Source organism: Varanus komodoensis, unplaced genomic scaffold (genome assembly GCF_004798865.1).
Source record: "Varanus komodoensis strain SLA01 unplaced genomic scaffold, ASM479886v1 scaffold37, whole genome shotgun sequence".
NCBI classification, from domain to species: Eukaryota; Metazoa; Chordata; class Lepidosauria; order Squamata; family Varanidae; genus Varanus; species Varanus komodoensis.
In genome coordinates this window covers 5073981-5091690 of record NW_025335889.1, presented here as the reverse complement: position 1 = coordinate 5091690, position 17710 = coordinate 5073981, and the positions used below count along the sequence as shown (strand labels likewise).

The 17710-nt window shown below is 41.5% G+C and overlaps 1 protein-coding gene across 3 annotated transcripts; it reads left to right on the top strand.

Moving 5' to 3' along the window:
• Positions 1–969: 969 nt before the first annotated feature.
• On the top strand, positions 970–15601 carry MANBAL (mannosidase beta like). Of its 3 annotated transcripts, XM_044440327.1 has the most exons (4): positions 1024–1308; positions 3359–3436; positions 5879–6081; positions 12849–15601. In XM_044440327.1, the coding sequence occupies exons 3-4, from the start codon at positions 5932–5934 to the stop codon at positions 12954–12956; spliced, it is 258 nt and encodes an 85-aa protein (XP_044296262.1). In that variant the 5' UTR covers positions 1024–1308; positions 3359–3436; positions 5879–5931; the 3' UTR covers positions 12957–15601. The 3 variants fall into 3 exon arrangements, with proteins under 3 accessions (XP_044296263.1, XP_044296262.1, XP_044296261.1); XM_044440328.1 differs by lacking the exons at positions 1024–1308; positions 3359–3436 and adding an exon at positions 970–990; XM_044440326.1 differs by lacking the exon at positions 3359–3436 and having other exon boundaries at positions 1025–1308.
• The last annotated feature ends 2109 nt before the right edge of the window (positions 15602–17710 follow it).

Here is a 17710-nt window from a genome sequence, read left to right as displayed (position 1 = left end):
GATTCAATCTTCCCTACAGACCTGAGTGTTCATTCCCATTTATTTTTGAGACTCTGACATAGAATATCTGGCCAAACACAGAAAATATGGAGGAAACTTTCAAGGTTTCTCTTCAGGTAAGGTACTGTACAAGGTGGAGTTGAATAGAGAAAGTGTGACCTCACCATCTAGTCAGATTTTCTTTCATTTGTGTAATTTTTTTTTAATCCTTTGTTTAGCCTAATTAAGGTATTATGGCAACATTTATTTTGGAATGAATATTATGGATACTATGAAAGCACACTATAGAAATGGTTTTAGGGTGCAACTCTAGGCATGTTTAGGAAGGAAGAAGTCCTACAACCCTGTGATAGAACTTTTGCCTAGAATTGTCAACTTGGGTTCAAGAGGCAAGAAAGCAGGATATAAATGTATAATGAGTGTAATGTGATGGTTCGAGTGTTGGACTGTGTACCTGGACAATCCCAATTCTAATATTCACTCAGCCATAAAGGTGTGGGTGACTTTGGGCCAGTCACTCACTGAGGCTAACCTACCTCACCGAATTATTTGTTGTTGTTGAGGCTAAAATGATCATATGTAGGCTGCCCTGGGTTGCTCACCAAAGAAAAAGGCGGGCTGTAAATGCAATACAAGAATAATTTTTTCTCGCAAGGCGCCCAAAGCGGCTGTATGTATGGGTTCCCCTGCTTTCAAAGGCAATCGCATCTACGACTTCCAAGAGGTTCGCAGCATGCATCTTTTCATGGTGAGGGAAAGGTCCAAAGGCTGCAATCCCCCAGGATGCAGGGAGAAGCAAGCAGGGAAGCCACCGCGCCCTTGCCCTGAGAGGCCGGGCTCACGCGGAAGGCGACCCACGGCAAGCACGCAAGGCGCGGCCTCGCGAGCGACGCGCAGCACCGGACGGCCGCTGGGAGGGGGCTGGGGAGGAGGAAGCGCTTCCGGGCGCATCAGAAGCGCTTCCGGGGAACGCGGGCGGCTTGGTCCGAGGTGAGCGGTGTGTTGGGGCGGGGAGAGTGGCGGGCGCGGGGAGCAGCGTCGCGCCTTCCTTCGCTGTCCGGAAACATCTTCTGGGCAGCAGTAGATGGGAAAGGCTCGCCCAGCCGTGTACTGAGCGGGGAAAGCGATTCTTTTCCGCTGCTTTCTGTGTGGATCGCGGTGCAAGAGTGCAGGGGGAAAAAGCCTTCTTTACCTTGTCCCGGTCAAAGATAGCTTTCATGTTCATTCTTATCTCTCCTTCCTTCCTTCCTCTTCGCTTTCTTCTGTATAATGTGTTGTGCCCTTTCGCAGAGGGCTGAGAGAAAGAAGGTAGGTCAGGGAATCTTAATTTGGGGTGGTGCGGGGTGGGGGGTGAATGTAGGATTATTATTTTTAAGTAGTCTCTGCAAATAGAGGGTGGGAGTGAACATAGAAGTTCACGGAGAAGTATGTGCAAGACACAAACGGAGCAATCCTACGTATGTTTAGACATGCCTAAACGTGTGTCCCTCCCCGCCAAAAAACCCCATAAAATTTTATGGCAAGGCCTCCACATATTGGTCTGAACCACAGTCAACATGACAATGGTTAGGGTAGAGCTGCAGATCAAAATATGTGGAGGGCCATAAGTGCCCGTCCCTGCATGTAAATAGAAGTTATCGTGTTAGAGTGTTAACAAATTTACATGCAAGTTTTCTCCTCTCCTTTTGTAGTTTTGTACAGTAAATCAATGCATTAGAATGCCTCCTTCCCCCAACCAATTGCCCATCCTGCAACTTGGAGTTCAACTTGCATCTGTCCCAGCCAGAGTAGTCAATGATCAGGAATGCTGGGAGTTGTAGGCCAAAACCAGAGGAAGGGAATAAGTTGCTTCATCCTGCCTGTCCATCCACTTTAACAGGATTTTTCACTTGAAGTTTGGTTAGCAAATAGATCCAGTGCTTGAAGTAGTTGGGAAGCCATCCCACTTCTCAAGCTAGGAGAAAAGTAGATGTTGGCTATATTAAATAAATACATGTAAATAAATGAATTCTTCTTGAATTTCTTTGATTTTTATAAAGGATTTACACTTCACCACCCATCCCATACAAACACCATCATATCACAGATTACATCTCTCTGTGGCCTGAAACATTTAAAAAGGCAAATCAAGTAGACCTAACAAACTAATTAGTTGTTGTCTGTAGTAAGTTTTATTTTATGCTGGCGTTTCATCATTTTTAGAATCCTTTCTGCCTCTTTGCCTTGTGTGTTTACTGCTGTTATTGCCACATCCGTTTTTAAATGTATTTTATTGCACTCTACCTTGGGAGGACTCCTACCCTGAAAGGCAGAAATATTTTTAATAATCACCATTCTGGAATCTGGTTAGATATGGAACAGTATGCCAAGACAGTAAATAATAAATAACAATAACCAGTAGGAGCAAGCAGTGAAAGAACAGGTACTAACGAGTATTTTTCCTGCCTGTGGTACACAGCAGACTCCACTGGATATTGCTGCTGCTTCTTATTACTATTATTATTATTTTCATTCGTATGCCATCATGTAGCCAAAGTTCTCTGGGCAGTTTACAACAGTGCTCAAAACAGTAAAGAAACAAAACAAATATCAAAAAAACAAAACAACATAAATTTAAAATTAATTTGAAATCGCTAAAAATCATACAGTAAAAAAAGCCCTGCAAAGGAGAAGAATCACATGAATAATCTCAGGCCTCTGGGTAACCAAGTAGATCTTTAAAGGCCTCCGCATAAAGTGATAACCTGTCACCAAAAAGATAGGAAGTTTGGCACTATTTTGAGAAATTGTTCCAAAGATGAGGGCACCAGAAAGGAGGCTGTCCCCCTTCTTACCACTCTCTGAACCTCCCATGAGGTTGGCAGTTGGAGGAAAGCTCCAGAGGTTGAGCAGAGCATCCAAGCAGATCATGGTTGTGAGAGGCACTCTGACAGGTATTGTAGTCACAAGCTTTGTAAGGCTAAAACATGCACTTTGAATTGGGGATGGAAGCATACAGACAGCCAATGCAGGTGAATCAGAACTGGTCTTAGATGTTCAGACCTATGTGTCCCAGTTATTAATCTGGCTGCCATATTCTGCATGAGCTGCAGTTTCTGAACTGACTTCAAGGGCAGCCTCACATAGAGGGCACTTCAGTAATGTAACTTAGAGATAGCATAGGATTGCAGCATAGGTTAATATTGCTTTTCTGACTAAAGGCAGACATGACCTGCTTTCCTTTCCACACACTGGTTGTATTACTGTTATTTTATTGTTTATTTAATTTCTATACCACCTGTAGCCAAAGCTGTCACGGCAGTTTACAGTGAAGTATATGTGCAAGGGCACAGTCTGAACAGGACTTTTGTGTTTCTAGGGTGGAACTTGAATTGGAATGAGGCAGGATAGTTACACAGTTGAGGAGAAGGCACAAACCACAACACTTGAAAGAAATGTATGTTCCTTTATAGTATTATTACTCATACATTTGTGTAACATTTCAGTTAGCTGATTAGTAGGCACAACAGTTTAAGAATGTATGAAAAAATGATTTAGATCAACCTTTTTCTTAATAAAGTAACACTGATTTAATTCAGTCCACCTTGCAAAACATGCAACTGTGTACACTAAAACCCTAGACCTATAGTATTTATGCCACCTATTTTCAACCTGTCCATAGGTCAGCAGAGAATGTGATACACTTCAACATCAATTTAGTGTGCCCAATTATACAGTGGATTGTTTCCTATGGGTTAGACCCACTGAGTGTGGCCAGAGAGCCTGAGTGCCGAGGAGTAACATGGGTTTGATAAAGTTCATTCTGCCCCTTTTCCTTAACAAGAGCATGGGCATGTGAGCGAACAACACAAGAAGCATTGTGCATGGAGTTAGAGCTCACTTAGAATATGACAGGGGTGTCTATTACATTTCTACCCACTTTTTATTTCCTGCAAGAAATCCATTGCTTACAACACGAATGGGTAAAAGGTAGATCTGGATATTTTGGACTTCAGCTCTTCTGCCCACCTCAGCCAACAATGCCCATGTGCTGCTTCAATGCACAACCATGTTCTCTTATTTGGTGGGGGCAGGTGCAGGAAAGGGAAGGATAGGAAAATAGAATTGAGCCCAGTGGGGTTCTTTTGCTCATGGATGTTGCACTCAGATTCAACTGCATTTGAGACTTTTACATGAGCAAATATAGCCCATTTACAAGCATTGCACTTGTGTAAGAGCAAATGAATAAAGAACTAGCTTTTCTTGCAAAGTTGACTTAGGCTCAATTTCCTTATCTGTTCACTGTGAAGTGTCATATGAGAACCATTTCCAGACTGCACAATTCAACCCAAGTTTTTCTTTGAAAAATTCTCAATTAAGCAGTACAAAATTAACAAACAATAGCACATTATGGTGAGACAAACTACAGATGGAAGAAATGATCCTCTTTCCTTGTGGTTATTACTGCCACATGGTTAGTTTTTAAATATTCTGCACTCTGCAGATGTTCACATGAAACCACTGTGAAATCAGTGATGCCAACCAGCTGGCCTGTTCTTTGGTAATGCAATTCTTGTGTTTTGTATTCCATCATGCTTCTCAATAATAGCTCGTGTCAGCTTGTATATTTCAAGGTTTGGGGGCTGCAAGAGGCATATTTGTTGCTTGGCTTCTAAACCTGAGAACATCATACCCTGAACAGAAGATTATATCCCACCTTGCCATTACCAGAGAAATTAGGGTATTTCTCATTTATCTATATTCATATTGATGTACCATCCCATTCCTATAGGCTCTGGGCAGTTTGCAAGACATTAAGCCAAGAATGACTAATATTGACTAATACAATATATTAAATAAAACTGAACTAATCTGAGAAGACCTGCAGGAAGAAATAAATTTTAAACTCCCCCTTAAAGGTGGGAATTTGGGAAATCAGACGTATCTTTCATAGCAGGCCATTTCACAGCTTAGGAACAACCACTGAAAAAATTCTCTGGGTAGTTGACATTAATCTTACAGAAGCAGACTTCAGAAGATTATCCCCAGAGGAACTTAGCTGGTGAGGGGGGAAACTATGGGCAAAGTTGCTCCTGAAGGTATTTTGTACCCAAGCCATGAAGGACTGTAAAGGTAATTACCAATACCTTGTACTGTACCCAGAAACTTATTTCTCATCAAATAAGTCAGGGCTTCATAAGTGCTTTCCTTCTGAGGGACAAAGTCCTTTTCAGAGAAGCTTGTGGGGGATGCATTCCATAACCAGGTGAGGCTGAATACAAAACCCCCCAGCAGGTTATTGCTTAGAGCAATTACTTCCTAAAATAACTGAGCCTTAGGGGAGGCATTTCAGGGTGGTAGAATGGGGAAAACGCCAAGAAACCACCCAGCAGTCATCTAAACCAACAGAGTAAATCCTCTAGGCAGGAAGGTTTATATCCTTGATCCTTCACCAGTTATATCTTTGAAGTGCCAGGACTCCCTGAAAGGCTGCACAAGTTGTCCTGGATAGATGGACAAATTCATGTGGAGCAGGGGATAGTCTTTTAGCTATCTTTGTTCTGAACCATTTGAGGTGCAATCCTGTGCGTGTTTGGTCAGGAAAAAATGTCGTAACAACTCCCAGAATACTGGCTGGGTCATGCTGTGTGTTGTACAACTTTTTTTGTTAAAACATGCATAGGATTGTAGCCTTAGGGCTTTAGAGGAGATAGCTACCATGTCTAATTGCTCCCGTAAATAAACTGGTAGCCAGGGAAGTTGATAGTTGAGTAACATACTCCCAGTATCTGAAACTAGTGATAACTTTTGCAGGGACAGTCTGTGCCAGCTGAAATATCTAAATATCAGGACTTTATGAGAAATTTATATTACAACAGAAGTGTTATTCTCATTGCAGAAATAAATTTATAGCATCTGAAATTGTTGGAGATACAGCTGGGGATTTCTGCCATGGCTGCTGAGCTGGACTTCTCACCCCCTGAAATTCCAGAGCCTACGTTCATGGAGAAAGTCTTGCACTATGGCCTCTTCTTTGGTGCCATTTTCCAGCTCATTTGTATATTGGCCATAATCCTTCCAATTCCCAAGACGCATAAAATGGTAAGCAGTTTTTAAGCATATGCTTTTAATGGTAAGCATATTTATTAACAGAAATAGAGGAGTTTCTAGTGATGTTGATGCTGAGGGGCTTGAGGAATAGGCCTGGTAAATCAGATAAATCTTTAGCATCCGATATGGCCTTCCCATTATTTCAGAGGAGCTCATATGGCAGAGGCCATGGCAGTAGCCAGGACTGTGTGTGTGTGTGTGTGTTCTGTGGATTTATAGGTTTATCCAACAAAGCATTTGGGTTTGGCATCCTAACAATCTCAGTTTCTCTCTTAAAGTTGAAAGAGAGTGGGGATACAGTGCCTGACACCAACAAACTCTTCAGCCTTTCAGAAACAGCTGTGTCTGAGATCCTGTGGCTCTGGAATTGCACACACATGATATTCCACTACATATCTTGACTTATGGAGGAAATGGGTTGTACTAGAGCTTATTTGGGCATGTTATGGCAAAGGAGGAGAATACTGAAGCAACCAACAACTTCCAGTTTGTTTTTTGTTTGCATAATTTTTGTGGCACAGTAAAAAATACTTTACACCTTTGCAGTGCTGAGCCGCTTGTGTATATCAAGTGATAATGTCAGTTAAATTCATTTCAGTTCCAGGTTGTAGCCCAATGAAATGTGGAAAAGTTGGGGGGGGGGGAATACTTTTGCAAGGCCTTGTACTTTTTTCAGCCATAGAACCATACATGTTTCTTCACAACTCTTTAGGGGAATTGAACATGCCAAAGTCAAACTGAGCGTGATCAAAGCGGCATCCTCTTCTTTCTCTTTCACCACTTTTTCCTTTTCCCTTTCTCTCTCTCTCAAAAGTTTTCCTTTCTCTCACACAAGGCTTATTTTCACTGAATGACAGGTGTATCTGCCATCAGCTTTCTTTTCCTGTGTTGATACAATCTTTACTAGAGCCTTCTCACACCCCCGTTCCATTTAGGAATAGGTTGCCCATTTCTCCATGCACAGATAGGAATGCAAGTGGAAAAGGAAGCAACCTCTTTCATGTCCTGGCAAGCTGAATGAAGCTCACAGGCCAGAGTTTCCAGTCACTGTTTTAGGGCATGTTTGTAACTGCCATATGCAGTACTGGAGGAGAGAAGGGGTAATCAGAATGGGTGAGGTTTTAGTACTTGGCAAGCTGCTGTTAGACAGAATTTTCAGATACAAATTTGCCATGCCTAGGCAATTCCTGGGTATTCAGCAACTTCATCTCTTTGCCAAGCCGTTGTGTAACAAAGTGCCACAGACTGGAAATCCATTTCCCACACTGGCATTGTACTCCTAGTGTGACTGAAGCCACAGCTGGAACTGTTTCCTGGCTCAAAAGGCATGCTAAAGGTAAGGAGCCTATGAGCCATCATCTTTTCTCTTTAGATCGTGCTCCTATTTCCCAATATAAAAGTTGTTCCCAGAATGATGTAAGCCTTCACATGGATGTTTGTTAGGGAGCCAGAAACAGTTAAGAATTTGCTGAGTAGAAAGCTTTACATGCTTTACTATATAGTTGCTAAATGAGCAGAGTGCAGTGACTCAAAACATGAAGTGGTTGGTCTAAAAATAAAATGAAAAGTTGTGGAACAGTGTCAAATAGGCTTCTGAATAAGATACATTTTAAAAGTCTAGAGGAAAGAAACATGAGTAAACAAAACAAGAAATCTCATCTTACAAAAAACAAGATTAGTTGTAGACTAGAATGATCCAACACAGTAAGTTGGATCACTAAGACTTGCACAGTTTCTCCTTAAATTAGAAATAGTATATATTCCTGCATTCATCATTAACACTGCATTTTTGGTGGTGATGGTATTCTGGAGTGGTCAACTTTGATTGGCTCAGAAGCGACTAAACATTCTTTGGTCTGTTTATACATAAAACAGCAAAATAAAGATTCAGACCTTGAATATGAAGTTACTCTAACTGACCTAGACTAAATTTGTAGGTTTGCTGTACACTTGCAATTCTGTCTATAACCACCAACAATCTTTGCCTAAAATTAGAGATTAAGGCCCCTTTTCCAGGCTGATTGTTAATTTTATCTCATTTACTGATGATCTTGGCAAACCTAATCTTTTCTGCCTGGTTCTTGGAGTTTCAGAAGCAGAGATCTAACATTGACTTAGCTTACAGTTTGGGTAATAGATCAGTATACCAGCTGTGGAGCTTGCATGTGATAACATCAAAAACTGTTTTTATGAAGGTGAACTAAAAATCAGCTCTTCAGTATCTGGCTGACACTTTGGCTTAGATTTGACTCCATCTTAAGTCCGAGGCAGCAACTGGAGAACCTGTGGACCTCTGAATGTTGTTGGACTACAACTCCTGCCCATTGACTGGGGCTGATAGAGACTGTTACCCAATAACAACTGAAGGGCAATAGTTTCTGCAATACTGTCCTTACAGCAAATCAATATGAAAATTTCTAATGCAGCTATCATCAAAACAGCTTAGAAGTGGCTTCTACACAAGAATCACCCCTTTCATAATTATCAGCCACCCTTCATGCTCCCAAATTCCACATTCATCATGTTTAGCTAAGTAGTGGACCACCTGATTGAATAATAGCATGCATCTTATAGGCCAGTTAATTATATAATGGCACCAGAAGATCTTTACTCAGGTAGCAAAATCCCTATGGATTGGTCTGAAAGAAGTCAACATGCTTTTCTTCCAGTATTAATACTAATTATCGTGAGATTACCAGTTGGATCAGGGATAGATAACTTGTTTAATGTGGGGGAAAGCACTTGAAAATTTTGCCATTTGAATTGTAAAACCATGAGGGCTAGAATTATTTTTTAACATAACAAGAGTCAATGGACTGCACAGTAGAGCCTTGGAATGGCTCTGGAGCCTACTGATTTTCCTTAGAATGGTCCTGTACTTGAATGGAGGCCAGGAGCCTCTGCCTTTAAAGTGTAATGTTGCAGTATGAGCAATACTGAGCTACTGTGCTTCCTAGATGACTCTGCAGAGGGCTCCTGTTAACTGTGTTACTCATGGAGGAGGAAACAATTACTTGGGAAGTGTGAGAAGCTTGTATTCCACAGCATTTCAGCTTGGTGTAATGGCCAATTGGACACAATAACTTTTTTCCTTTTATATGACAGGCAACACTGCTCTGGCTGCTAGACTGTGTCTAGATGACCGTAGGGTTTTTCTGATCCCCAGCTACAAGGTTGCACTCGGATCCCTTTCCCCCTGCTTTCAACTAGCACAAAAAGAACCATGCTGCCTGCTCCTTCAAGGTCATAGCAGCATCCTCAAAAAAGAAATTTTGGAAGCGTTCTGGAGGTCAGGATAGGGAGGAGATTGGTACTGGCAAGGTATGATGTACCCTGACTACACCTCAGCCTCCTTCACTCCCATTCCAAAGTGCTGTCCTTAAGATGGCTGAGATCAGCTGTGAGAGGCATGCAGAGGTGACCTATGGAATCCTGCTGTGCATAGGAAAATCCTCCAAGTTCAGGGGTTTACAGATATTGCCATAGGATCACCCTCTCATGTAAGTAAAAGGAATGTTGATAAACTGCATTAACTTCTATGCATACACTTTAGGGACCAGACATGGCTGTGGCTACTTGTCAAAGGTCTCTCACAGCACAATCCAATGTGTATTCACTTGGAAATAAACTGAGCTGTACTCAGTAGTATTGTATTCTTCATGAGAATGTAGTGAATTCCATAGGTATGGTTGCCCTTCCTATTGCTTTAATAAACCATTCTTCCTTACAATGACCACTGTATAGAAAAATCAAGCCACTTGATAGAGAATTGTATTGCAATATATATTCCGGGGTAAAGCAGCCGTATCACCTTTGGGCATATATTTTCTGTTTCTGTTTTAAAACTTATTGTAATCTATAAGCCACCAAGAAAGCCCAGATATTCCTTATTTGATGTAGAAACTCTACCTGCCCCGGTCTGTTTCCTATTCCAAGCAATCTCCGTGTATGCGGAGGAATCCATCTCTGAAGACTTTCCATGGATTAGAAAGTAGCAGTGAATCCCTTGCTGTAGCAGTGAACTTTTGATTCCTGAATAAAAGCATACTGCTTCCTTTCTCCAGAGAGCTGACACTCTTTTGGTCAGCTTCCTATGAGTGAATCACATCCTTTGGGAAGGAAGCCAACTCTCCTTTCTTGGAAGCCTGCATGAGCATGAATTGCAATAGCCCTGTAACAAGAGAGAGTCAAGCCAGTCTCACTGATGATAATGTCAACTATTCTCTCCCCACCCACCTATTTTTATTGGCACTGCTTAGAAGCTTGAAACTGGCATGAATCTCTCTGCCATTTTTTGTGCATGGCCTTTTCCAGTTGGCACACGTGAATTTTGAGAATCTCTAGACGCCTAAAAAAGTATTTATGCCAAAATTTGTTTAATGAGGATAAGCAATCTGTGTGTGTGGCTTTTTCCAAGAGCCTGGTTTTGCTCTCATACATATGTGGGATTCTTCTTCCTTTTTATTTTTAAACAAGATGATGAGACTTTGATTCCCATGGAATAAATGCTTTCTGTAATCATCTCTCTCAGATGATAGTGAAACAGTGGCCCAATGGGAAAGAAAATGTATATTCATCAAGTTATCCAGGATGAAAAATTAGAATGGAGTGGTGATCTATTAATGCCAGAGGAATTTATCTGAAATGATTCTCTTGAGTTTACTTTCCAAATTAAAAGTTAATTTCAGTCCAGTTGCTTTTGTAGCCTGAGCAGCAAGCTTTTCTGAAGTACCTATTCACTAAAACTTTCATGGAGTCACACCCTAAGGATGGACTTTCATATTCACTTACCATTTTGACTTTTCCTCCTCCCTAGATATACTGTATACAGATACGGCTTCCAGAGACTCATTTCAAGTCAAACACATACAGCTGTCATGTTTTTCCAATAAAAATTCCTGTGGCATCTTAAAGATTCACAAGTTTATTAAAGCATAAACTTTTTGGTAGAGTTTTTGCTACAAAAAGTTTTCTGCCCTTGAAGACCCCTTATGAATGTGCTTCTATGTAAGTAATGATGAAAGAGCAAAAATAAAGGATTGGAGCCACACTGAGTTAGGTCAACTTTGGCTGTACTTATTTTCCATCAAAACCAGTTGCATTGGAGCTAAGTCATGATTAATTTGCCCCATTAGTTCACTGAGAAGTTCAGCTACCTAAGGGCTCGATCTTATGTATGTTTAAACAGAAAAAAAAAATCCCACAATTCTCAGCTGGCTGGCGAATGCTGAGAGTTGCAGGACCTATTTCTTCCATCTAAGCAAACATAGGGTTGCACCTTCATTTTAGATTCAATTTACAGATTTTTTTGATGTCTTAGAGGCATGTGAATCCACCATACCTGACATACCATTTTAACTAAAGTTCACCTGCTGTCAGCCCCTACTTTCCTGCACCTTTTCTCTGTTCCTTTTGTTTCCCTATTTACTTTGTCTATTTGGAATGACCTCCACTTCTGGCTTTTACGGTATCTCCTCAAATTCCCACCTCAGAGCCCTTCGCTTTAGCATGGCCACATAATTTGTTAGCTGCTGGCTGTTAGTCCTCAGCCAACGCTTCCCTATCCTCACTGTTTCTGTCCTTTCCCCCCATCTTTTCCCTACTTATTCAGGGAATAATATTTCCCTACTTAAACAGATCTAAAGTAGGTAGTACCCCTATTCTGAAAATGTCTACATTGTATGAATGACACTAATCGTGTGGAAGCTAGATACGAGTCTAGACAGCCGTAGGAGAGGGCAGAGCCTCAGCTCGAACCATGGAAACATGCTTGATAAGAGATGGGACTCTGACCTCAGATGCTCTCCCTTGCACTTGGAATTGAACGAACAGTGCCAGCTGAAGATCTGACACTGGAAGAGCTGGAGGCTTGTGGTCACTGTGGGAGGAAGTGGGGAGGTGCTGCCACAACACATAGTGTCCTGGAAGTGCCTTGTCATGGTTTAGGGCAAAAGGCAGCCAACGTCTCTTTTAGGGGGGAAGAGTGGGCAGGTGGCCCCTACCTCTGTGCTCCTTCCCCCTCTATAATCCTTAAAGTCTATAATCCTCTGAGTTGGAGGACTGATTGAATAGCCAAGCTTGAATCCAACACACACTTTCTTAGACGTTAGACTCAGTGCTTGGTGTGTGACTCACTTCCAAGTAAATAATGTACCAGCTTGGTTTATGTAAGCATTTTGTTACTTTTCCTACCTGAGTAATGCAAATTTAAAGCACAGAGTGGCTGAAATGTACATTTGTTTTTCGAATAGCTTTCAGACAACAAATTGTAGATTTAGAGCCATAAACAACTTTAGAGCCATAAACAACTCAGAGTATCCAATTTCAAATGTCACAATAACAACCTACCAGTGGGGTCTTTGTGGGATGCTTATGAAATCTGGAAGTGGCTCACACTCAGTGCATGTCCCCACAAATTGTGCATTAACTTATACTTTGCCATCATGATGTGTAAGCCAGGCACATCAGTTGCTTTATTAATTCTTCTGTGGGTCCCTAAAAGCAAAGAAATTTCTATGTCTAATATATTAATTTTCATATGTATATTGTTGTATTAAAGTTTGTACCTTTGTTTTTCTTTCTGGCTATTTTGTTGTAGTTTGGATTTATAATTGCAAACCATTCCAATGGCATTTGCCAGATGGGCAGTGCACAAATCTAATAAATGAATAATAAATACTATTTTTTGCTACCCTCCCCTTTTGAACATATGTGCAAAATCACCATTGATATTTTCCCCCTTCACAAACTATTGATAGGATACTGAAAGCTTTGAGATGAAGACTGCAGAAGTAATAAAGAAACCCAAAACTGTTGCTGCATCAGTGAGCAAGAAGCCTAAGAAAGAAACCAAGAAGAAACGGTAAAACAGCTTCATGGCAGAAATGATCGAGGCAGTTTCTGGAACCATCAAGCTTTGTTGAAGACAACCAGGGTGAAAAACAACAGACTTAGGATCAAGCTGTGCTTGAGGAAGTACTAAAATGACTTGAGGGTGATTGTTTCATCTGCTCCGTTGTAAATACCTGTAAGGCTCACTGAATTTCTCCACTTAGGATGAAAAATTTAGCAGTTACCAGAGTGGACAGAGAATAGGTCACCTCCTTTGTATCTTTAAGATGTGAAACGCAACTCCCATGAAAGAGGACTGGACCATAAGTGTGGCTCCACAAAATGCTTTTTCCCCTGTGGTATTGCATGGTTACACACTACAGCTTCTTATTTTGTAAGTTTTTTAATGTGCCTAATAAGCCTCTTTTTATAACCCAGTTGTTTTCATTTGTTTTGTTGTTTAAAGGGCTCATCATTCTTGCATTTGGCTTTCCTTGAATAAGCTTAACTGTCATCCTCTGCCGCAGCTTTCCCCAAGCTGGTTCACTGCTACAAATCCTATCATCCCAGTCACCATGGCCAGTGGTGATCCAACAAGTCTGGGAAAGTCTGCCCTATTGTTTATGCAAAATTACATAAGTAACAATTATTTTCTATGTTTTGAAATGTATTTCATAGTTGTTCTTATTCAAGTACCATGTGGGCTAAGTGAACATTAATTCATACTCAGTGAACATTAAAATTATTTGCTTGCATACAAATGAATCCCACAGTAAGGGCAACAATGCAACCCTATACCTTTGTCTAATTACCATGATTCCATCTTACTCAATCACATGGCCTCCATTGCTCTCTCTGATAGTGAATTCAGGTACTAAGTTACAGTGGCCAAAGCCACATACAAGTCAGATTATCATCATGTTTTGGGGGTGGGGACCCCAAGGTTTGCAGAAGTAGAAAATTCCTTTATAACCCCCCCCTGCCAAAGAAGCCATCCCACCCCCAGTAAATTAGCCATATGAGGAGAGCACGGTCTGACACTGCGCCGCACTGCAGCATTTCCCACATGTTTTTCTGAATATGTGATCATGAACCACTTTTGCTAGCCTCCCCTGTCTAGGAACAGGAGCTGCTTTATGCATCGTCTTCTTTAGAGTCTCATGTGACAGGTGACATTTAATTTATCATATTTATACACTGTTTCATGTTCTCAAAAACCCATGTCATAGCTAAGAAAGGTAAGATGTCTATCAATTTAACGCTGGAGTCAGCATTCCAGAGAGCCTGGGAGGATTGATACCTGCTGTTAAATTGACATCATTCCAAGGTGCCACTGAGATGGACTGAGAGAAGCAACCTTCACATTTTTGGCCCCGTTGTTTTTTCCCCAGTAACGTGCTAAAAAAGTATGGTGAGCCTTCTGTATCTATTACCCCTTTGACCATTTCATTCTTGTACTATTCTATAAGATGCTGGGAATCCAGTTAAGGGGTAATTGCAGGTAAAGCATCCAGTTAATAGATTGCTGTTGCAATGCTTCCTCCCTGCCCCAGCTCTCCCCCAGTATTGGCCTTTCTGAACTCAGTGGGAACATGCTTGACGTTTCTTAAAGTTTGTTACTGTGCTTTCAGACCTTCCTGTACTCTCTATTCCATAATGTTTAGACTGAATTCCAGCCCAGCGAGAATGAATCACCTACACGTGTAATAAATGTAAACTGCCAAAGGTTCCCCACTGCACATTATAGAGGACAGTCATCTGTAATGGGTCAGTGGCCTTCTGGTATGCTTAATAGTCCACTGCAGCAGCTTCAGGTGAATAACACCCCTTGTTGCAGTTCCTAAGTCAGTGCTGGAGGCAGGTTTAGCAGGTTCTTCATTATTAAACGGAGTCGTATCACACATTGGATCTCAAGAGCTCTCTCTGCTTGTGTGGCTTAGAAGAACTGCAACATACTTTTGGATATTCTGCCTACTGGTAGTCTACAGCCTGAGTACCATAACACTGATAGGACAGAGAGCCTGTCTGTCTGAAATGACATATTTTCCCCATTGACTCCTTAGTTTCATTGCCCTTCAAAGTTTTCATGGCACTTTAGAAACTAAGCATAATATATTTAGGAATCCAGCCCATGTAGAAGATGCTCGTATACGCAGTAGAGCTCTGTTTCTCCCTGCAAATGGAACAGAAATTGCCTTATGGAAATGCATAAATATTAGATCTCTGAAATTGTCCATATTTTTTTGTATATGTGTATTATAAAACATGTAAAGCAATGGGCTCTTTGGTTGGAATGGGAAGGTCTGTTCATGCCATGTGTGTCCTCTGCAAATACCCCATCTCCCAAGCAAGGTTAAGTTGTATCCCCGTGAGGAGATATATGCCCATACAGATCTCCAAAGTCCTCCTATTGCTGTGCCTGCAGCCTTGCACAGGCAGATGGGGCAGTGGAAAGGAAAAGGATTCTGTCAAACCTGTGGCATTCCTGAGAATTCATTTGCTGTGTATACAGTGGGCTGTTTACACCCAGAGTATTTCACCTTGGACACTCATAATTTTCCTTGAACTTCTTCAGATATCACATGTTATAGTTGATGAGCAGCAGTGTATCATTTTCAATAAAATAACTGATAAGTATTAAATACAACAGGGCTAGGGAAATAAAATTGATCTCACCGGATCTTTGTTTGGCCCCTGTCTAAAAAGAGATTGTGCTTAGATGTCCTTCATCAGAAGTTTGCAAGCTTTTCTAGGTAAACTGCAGGGCTGGATGAAGTTACCTGAGGGTGAGGAACAGACAGGCCTCCTGTGCTTAGAGCTACTCTTGCCTTAATCATGAATGATCTCCCGATAAGTATTCTTGTCTTGTATTTCTGTTTCAACAAGAACAATGGCTAATAAAATGCACAAAGTATCAAAATGAATTCCTTAGCTAGGATCCAGTAAAGATAGCTCCTGCATTTGGCTTTATGGCCTGTTTGTTGCAGAGTCACCCATCCTTCCCCACCTTGACAGCCAATGTAGTGTAGTGGGCAGCTTGTTGGACTGAGGCTTGGGAGACCCAGGTTTTATTCCCCACTCAGCCACAATGCACACTAGATGACTTTGGACCAGTTGCTAACCTACCTCACAGGGTTGTTGTGAGGATAAGAATGGAGAGGAAGAGCACTGTGTGAGTCATCTTGCATTCCTTGCAAGAGGAAAAAGGGTGGGGTACATATATTTACCAAAAGAGTCCATCACCATGACCTTTGGCCATGCTGACTGGGAATGAAGGGAACTGTAGTCCAACAAGCACATCAAGTTGGAGCAGTTTGTTTAAACTTGTGGAAATACTACGTTCTTCTCCCCAAGTGTTCCTTACCCACCCTCCCACCTTGCCAAGAAGAGAAACAAATAATAGCAAGACTAAATTGGCTTTATTTCACAGGGGATGATTCTGGTCTGAGAGGAGGGAGAAATCATTAAAATGCTCCTTGACAGTGTTGTTGTGCTCTTGCATTTTTCCCTACTCATTTTCAGTAGGCCTAATTTGGAAGTTCCCATCGGACATTGCCCCAGATTCCTGCTGCAAATTTTCTCCTGGATTCATGATGCAAATGTTTAAAGTTAATCGGAAAATAATCATTGTTATTTGCAATGGTGCATCACTGTAAATCCCCCCCTTCGTTATGATTCCACTGTATTTGTTGTCCTTTTGAGTGAAAGTGATTAGGTTAACAATGCATCTTTTATATAATTCCTGTACTGGTGGCACAGCCCCTCTGAGGCCCAGTAATAACTAGCTTGTGACCAAAAAAATCCTGGTAGACACAGTTCATTTAAATCCTTATTAATCTTTCTCAGACCTCATTTACTTGTATGCCAGTGTGCTCCCATTTTATCTACAGTGGATGCGCTCAAGCAGAGAGCTGTGCAAGGAAGAGAAACGCAGACATGTGCCCTCTTCCATTTCTTCTCCCTGCCCTGGAAATAGTTTGGGGCCAATTCTCTGCTGGCTGCTTTGCGCCTAATGAGGCAAATTTCTGGAGCTGTGAATGAGCATGAGATAAGGACGTCCTACTGGGATAGACATGGTTCTAATGTAGGGGATGGGCAGGTAGTGCCATTTCATTCATCCATCAATTTATTGGATTTATATCCCACACTATCCACAAAAACTCTGACCATGCATGCAGATCTTTAAAACTGACAGTGGGAAATGAGGGTATTGCTAGGCCAGGGCACATGGCGTCTTGGCCCCAAATATTTCAGAATATCATAGAGTTCTTGCTGTCTACTGGTTCCTGATAATTTTTATTTTTTTAATTGCCAGTTTCAAGGGGAATTTAAGCTGTGAAGGGAAGGCGAAGTCTTCCCACATGCTTTGGGTGAGAAATTAATGGGCTGACTGTCTCAGTGTGGGATGTAAATAAAGGTAAATAAATCATAATTAATTCAACTTTGAATATATAGATATATGTGGAGATATGTGTCTCATGGGCCCTGGACCCTAAGCATCAAGCCCTAATGCCTAGCAACACCCTTGTTAGGAAGCAAGGTGCACCAGAGAAGAACCCCGATGGGGCACTTTTATCCCCAAGCTGCCATTTTGGGTTAGGGGTCAGGTAATGTGGAGACTTTCCTAGAATGGGCAGGGGAAGAGAGGTACATTTCAAAGACAAATATATTTAAAACTAAATTGCAAATCAACAGTGGATTTTTATTTAGAGGTGAATCAAGTGTTCAGCTGTAAGCACCACGCTTTTGAGGGAACAAAATGTCCCCCCCCCCCCAACAACAGCACTTT